Below are 7,129 nucleotides of genomic sequence, written 5' to 3' on the forward strand. Positions count from 1 at the left end.
AAGACCTGTTTTTAATTGTTCTTTAAAGGCTGGAGGTGGTTATTCTCTTAATGAGTCATGTTACCCGGATGTTAATATGTTGAGTAATATGCTTGAACTTTTCCTTTTATTCGTCACTGATAAATATGTTCTGCTGGGTGACATAAGAAAAGCCTTTCTTATGATCAGACTCAAGTCTGATGAAGATAAAAATAGATTTTGTTTTTTTGTGAAAGATGAAAACGAGTTGATTTGTTATCGTTGTTGCACATTGATATTTGGCTTCAATGCAAGCACTTTTATATTAAATTATGTCCTGCAGCATCACGTGAGTAACTTTCCAAATGACACATGTACTAAGATGTTTAAAAGTCGATTTTATGTTGACAACCTATGTATGACAAGCAATTCTTCGGAGGAGATAATCAGCCTTAATGAAAATACAGTGCCTCGACTGCAAAAGGGAAATTTCCAGCTGAGGTCGTGTAATTCCAATTATAGAGTCCTACGAGAAGTGCAACATAACTATGAGTATGAAAAGGTTCTTGGGTATAAATATCACCCTGAATCAGATACTATCAGCATCTCTGACACTTCAGTTCAGGAAAATATACTCTCTAAAAGGGATATTTTGGCACAGACAGAAAAAATATTTGATCCTTTATCAGTCTGTGTTCCTGTAACAGTTAAAGCAAAAATCCTTCTCAGAAAATTATGGTTGCTCGAATTGAGTTGGGATCAAAAGGTAGCAACAGACATAATGACAATCTGGTCAAATTTAGCTGTGGATCTCTCTGGTTTGAGGAATCTGTCCTTCTCACGACAGGCTGTAGATAGTGATGGTCCACTGAAGTTGTATATCTTCTGTGATGCTTCACCACAGGCATATGGGTTTGTTATTTATTGTGTGCAAAATGAGAAATCCCATATAATATTTTCTAAAGTGAATGTAGCACCAATGAAAGCTAAAACTTTTCCAATGATGGAATTGCTTGCTGCATACATTGCATTCAAAGTTTTAAGCATGTTGCTGAGAACATATCAAAATTGAGAACATTGTTATTTTTGTGGATGCGCAAGTCGTTTTGTCATGGCTTCTCTGGGACAATGTGAAGGCAAAAAGCCTATATACCAGGAATAGAATAAGAGACATTCATGATATGAAAAAGAATTTTACTAAAGAATTTGGAGTGAACATTCACTACAAATATGTCCCCTCTTCGGAAAACCTGGCGGATCTGCTTTCTTGTGGTGTCAGCCTGGAAAAATTTAAAGAGAAATTGGACTACTGGACTTATGGACCTACATGAATAGTTCAAGAACCAGAAAATTGTACCTTGAGCTGTCCGAGTCCGGAAAACCAGCAACATGTGGAAAATGTTTTTCATGGTACAATAGGTGGAACTATTTGTAAACCACTAATTCCCTTTGACAGGTTCTCGAGTTTTGACAAGTTATGCCGTGCTACTGCCTTCGTATTCAAATTTGTGAATAAATGTAAACGAGTGAAGAAACAATCTAATCCAAAACAGACTGCTAAAATTTACTTGATTAAACTGATGCAATCGCAAGCCTTTGATGTCCAGATTGCTAAAGGACTTTCTTGATAAGAAGATTCCCTCGCTCGTTAAGAATCTTAACATCTTTCTTAACTCCAACAGGATCTTAAGAGTGGATGGCAGAATTGCCAATTCAAGATATGACTATAATTTGGTCTTTCCAATTTTGATTGCCAAACAACATCCACTAACGAAATTAATAATTTTGGATAGCAATCATTGGTGCAGACATTTGGGCATAGGCACGACAATAACAAAATTAAGGTTGTCTGGATATTGGATTCCCCAAGCAAGGCAGTCGGTGAAGTCTGTAATCTCGAGCTGCTATACCTTTAAAAAATTCAACAGCTTGGCTTTTAAATACCCCAAGTAAACAAATCTGCTGAAACACAGAGTTCGGCTAATAAATCCCTTTCAACATACCAGTATTGATTACATGAGTCACATCTGGGTACAAAGAGAAGGAAAGTCTACAAAAATGTATCTGTTGATTTTCACATGTATGAATGTGAGAGCTATTCACATTGAGCTTGTGCCAGATAAGAGCACTCAAGTTTTCATTCTTGCATTAATTCGTTTTTCTAATATTTATGGAGTACCCACTCATATATACAGTGATAATGCACGTTCCTTTAATGCTGTTTTAGGTGGCGATGTAATTAAACATCACATCAACAACAATGAATTCAATAATGCATTTACCAGCTCTGCTATCATGCACATAAAAATACCTCTTTACTCCCCTTGGATTGGTAGTACTTGGCAGAGAATGATCAGGGTAATAAAATCATGCTTCTTTAAAACATTAAGTCGATCCAAAATTGGTTATTTTAAACTCTTAACCCTTCTATCAGACGTCCAAAGGGCAGTGAACTCCAGGCCTCTGACCTACAGATGTTCTACTGATGTTGAATTACTCCCTTTAACACCCAACTGTTTTATTCATCCTAACATAAACTCTGAATATCCTTTCAAGCTGACAACGCCAGTTTATTTGAAATAGAACCAGTCTCAAGATTTCTCCTTGTAAGTACCTTGGAAAACAGAGAAGAATTGACTTCTAAATTCAAAGACCTGTGGCATGAGGAATATTTGCTGAGTCTAAGGGAAAGTTGCAAGGATTTGCATGAAATTGAGTTCCACAATAAAATCAATGTAAATGATGTGATTCTTATAAAGAATCCTGCCAAGCCTAGGCCTTTCTGGAAACTGGGCAGAGTTATTGAACTGTTTAGTGAGAGCGATGGCAAAGTTCGTTCTGCTCGAATAAAAAGAAGCGATGGTGCAATGGAAATACATAGCTTCAAACATTTGTTTTCATTGGAGTTGTCTTTAACTCATAACTATTTTCCTGACACTCCAGCTGAAGAGGAATCTGATGAAGGCGCACCCTCTTCTATTGAAGTTTGTAAAAATCCGAACATGGGACCAGCAGATGCTTCAGAAGAATTTGTTACTTACAAATCTAAGAGAATCAAGAAACCAACGTAATCCGGAATATCTGTATTAATAAAAAAAATAAATTTTTTTTTATTAAAAACTATATATACATCCTTGTAATCGGGCCATAATAATGTCTGAAACTTTATTTAAGCAAGTTATTAGCTCTTGTTAAGCATTTATGTTTAAAGATTAAGTCCTAAAGGGACATGCAACGAATTCATTTGTCGCATTTTTGTTGTTGTTGGGAGAATAAATAAACAACTTGAGTTACCTCCCTTTTCGTCTTCTCATTTCCTTTCCTTACACATTAAATAAGACCCTGTCTCATTGGCCAAAGGTGTCGCTCATCGACCAATCACGGCAACCAATTTATTAACTCTCTCTTTCATTCAAACATCTCTCTTCTTTCCGAACTTGGATGGGGCCATCAAACTGAAGACGTTACAATAAGAACTTTTTGGACTTCTTAAAAATCCGCAAACGCAATTCTTTTGCAACCTGCTTATTTTATATTTTTATTTATTTGAAGTTAAATACACTTTTATTGTTCTATTTGATAAAAAAGTTTGTGAAGTTATAATGTTTAATATGATACAAAATGTTTGAAAACTTGTAAATGTTTTTTATGATAAAAAAGTTTGTGGAATGATAAGAAAGTTTTTAAAATGATAATGTTTAATATGATAAAAAGTTGGTAATATGATCATGTTTTATATATTAAAAAAGTTTGTTAAATTTAATGTTTAACATGATAAAAAGTTTGTTTAATTTAATGTTTAACATGATAAAAAGTTTGTTTAATTTAATTTTTAACATGATAAAATGTTCGTTAAATTTAATGTTTAACATGATAAAAAGTTTGTTAAATTTGAATTTATTACATGATAAAAAGTTTGTTAAATTTAATGTTTAACATGATAAAAAGTTTGTTTAATTTAATGTTTAACATGATAAAAAGTTTGTTTAATTTAATGTTTAACATGATAAAAAGTTTGTTTAATTCAATGTTTAACATGATAAAAAGTTTGTTAAATTTAATGTTTAACATGATAAAAAGTTTGTTAAATTTAATGTTTAACATGATAAAAAGTTTGTTTAATTTAATGTTTAACACGATAAAAAGTTTGTTAAATTTAATGTTTAACGTGATAAAAAGTTTGTTTAATTTAATGTTTAACATGATGAAAAGTTTGTTAAATTTAATGTTTAACATGATAAAAACTTTGTAAAATTTAACGTTTAATATGATAAAAAGTATGTTAAATTATGATGTTTAGTATAATAAAAAAAGTTTGTTTAATTATAATATTTGTATATGATAATTCTTTTTAATATTCTAATGTTTAATATGATAAAAAGTATGTTAAATTATTATGTTTAGTATAATAAAAAAAGTTTGTTTGATTATAATATTTGTATATGATAATTTTTTTAATATTCTAATGTTTAATATGATAAAAAGTGTGTAAAATTATGACGTTTATTATAATAAAAAAAGTTTGTTTGATTATAATATTTGTATATGACATTTTTTTTAATATTCTAATGTTTAATATGATACAAAGTATGTTAAATTATGATGTTTAGTATGATAAAAAAAGTTTATTTAATTATAATATTTGTATATGATAATTTTTTTAATATTCTAATGTTTAATATGATAAAAAGTATGTTAAATTATGATGTTTATTATAATAAAAAAAGTTTGTTTGATTATAATATTTGTATATGATAATTTTTATTAATATTCTAATGTTTAATATGATAAAAAGTATGTTAAATTATTATGTTTATTATAATAACAAAAGTTTGTTTGATTATAATATTTGTATATGATAATTTTTTTTAATATTCTAATGTTTAATATGATAAAAAGTATGTAAAATTATTATGTTTATTATAATAACAAAAGTTTGTTTGATTATAATATTTGTATATGATAATTTTTATTAATATTCTAATGTTTAATATGATAAAAAGTATGTTAAATTATTATGTTTATTATAATAACAAAAGTTTGTTTGATTATAATATTTGTATATGATAATTTTTATTAATATTCTAATGTTTAATATGATAAAAAGTATGTTAAATTATTATGTTTATTATAATAACAAAAGTTTGTTTGATTATAATATTTGTATATGATAATTTTTTTTAATATTCTAATGTTTAATAAGATAAAAAGTATGTAAAATTATGATGTTTATTATAATAAAAAAAGTTTGTTTGAGTATAATATTTGTATATGATAATTTGTTTTAAATATTCTAATGTTTAATATGATAAAAAGTATGTTAAATTATGATGTTTGTTATAATAAAATAAGTTTGTTTGATTAAAATATTTGTATATGATCATTTTTTTTAATATTCTAATGTTTAATATGATACAAAGTATGTTAAATTATGATGTTTAGTATAACAAAAAAAAGTTTGTTTAATTATAATATTTGTATATGATAATTTTTTTAATATTCTAATGTTTAATATGATAAAAAGTATGTTAAATTATGATTTGTATTATAATAAAAAAAGTTTGTTTGATTATAATATTTGTATATGATAATTTTTTTGTATTCTAATATTTAATATGATAAAAAGTATGTTAAATTATGATGTTTATTATAATAAAAAAGTTTGTTTGATTATAATATTTGTATATGATAATTTTTTTTAATATTCTAATGTTTAATAAGATAAAAAGTATGTTAAATTATGATGTTTATTATAATAAAAAAAGTTTGTTTGATTATGATATTTGTATATGATAATTTTTGTTAATATTCTAATGTTTAATATGATAAAAAGTATTTTAAATTATGATGTTTATTATAATAAAAAAGTTTGTTTGATTATAATATTTGTATATGATAATTTTTTTTAATATTCTAATGTTTAATATGATAAAAAGTATGTTAAATTATGATGTTTATTATAATAAAAAAAGTTTGTTTGAGTATAATATTTGTATATGATAATTTGTTTTTAATATTCTAATGTTTAATATGATTAAAATTATGTTAAATTATGATGTTTATTATAATAAAAAAAGTTTGTTTGATTATAATATTTGTATATGATAATTTGTTTTTAATATTCTAATGTTTAATATGATACAAAGTATGTAAAATTATGATGTTTATTATAATAAAAAAAGTTTGTTTGATTATAATATTTGTATATGATAATTCTTTTTCATATTCTAATGTTGAATATGATTAAAATATGTTAAATTATGATGTTTAGTATAATAAAAAAAGTTTGTTTAATTATAATATTTGTATATGATAATTTTTTTAATATTCTGTTTAATATGATAAAAAGTATGTTAAATTATGATGTTTATTATAATAAAAAAAGTTTGTTTGATTATAATATTTGTATATGATAATTTTTCTTAATATTCCAATGTTTAATATGATAAAAAGTATGTTAAATTTTGATGTTTATTATAATAAAAAAGTTTGTTTGATTATAATATTTGTATATGATAATTTTTTTTTTAATATTCTAATGTTTAATATGATAAAAAGTATGTTAAATATGATGTTTATTATAATAAAAAACAGTTTGTTTAATTATAATATTTGTATATGATAATTTTTTTTTAATATTCTAATGTTTAATATGATAAAAATATGTTAAATTATGATATTTAGTATAATAAAAAAGTTTGTTTGATTATAATATTTGTATATGATAATTTCTTTTAATATTCTAATGTTTAATATGATAAAAAGTGTGTTAAATTATGATGTTTATTATAATAAAAAAAGTTTGTTTAATTATAATATTTGTATATGATAATTTTTATTAATATTCTAATGTTTAATATGATAAAAAGTATGTTAAATTATTATGTTTAGTATAATAAAAAAAGTTTGTTTCATTATAATATTTGTATATGATAATTTTTTTTAATATTCTAATGTTTAATATGATAAAAAGTATGTAGAATTATGACGTTTATTATAATAAAAAAAGTTTGTTTGATTATAATATTTGTATATGAAATTTTTTTTAATATTCTAATGTTTAATATGATACAAAGTATGTTAAATAATGATGTTTAGAATATAAAAAAAAGTTTGTTTGATTATAATATTTGTATATGATAATTTTTTTAATATTCTAATGTTTAATATG

The 7,129-nt window shown here is 24.4% G+C and overlaps 1 protein-coding gene across 1 annotated transcript; it reads left to right on the plus strand.

Annotated features, from left to right (window-relative positions):
- Positions 1–1,069: 1,069 nt before the first annotated feature.
- LOC145242823 (uncharacterized) lies at positions 1,070–3,029 on the plus strand. The gene is made up of 2 exons (XM_080105946.1): positions 1,070–1,094; positions 2,515–3,029. Exons 1-2 carry the CDS (start codon positions 1,070–1,072, stop codon positions 3,027–3,029), a joined length of 540 nt encoding a protein of 179 aa, XP_079962072.1.
- The last annotated feature ends 4,100 nt before the right edge of the window (positions 3,030–7,129 follow it).

This window comes from Euprymna scolopes, chromosome 21, assembly GCF_053919585.1.
Source record: "Euprymna scolopes isolate OS-2025 chromosome 21, ASM5391958v1, whole genome shotgun sequence".
In the NCBI taxonomy this organism is placed as follows: domain Eukaryota; kingdom Metazoa; phylum Mollusca; class Cephalopoda; order Sepiida; family Sepiolidae; genus Euprymna; species Euprymna scolopes.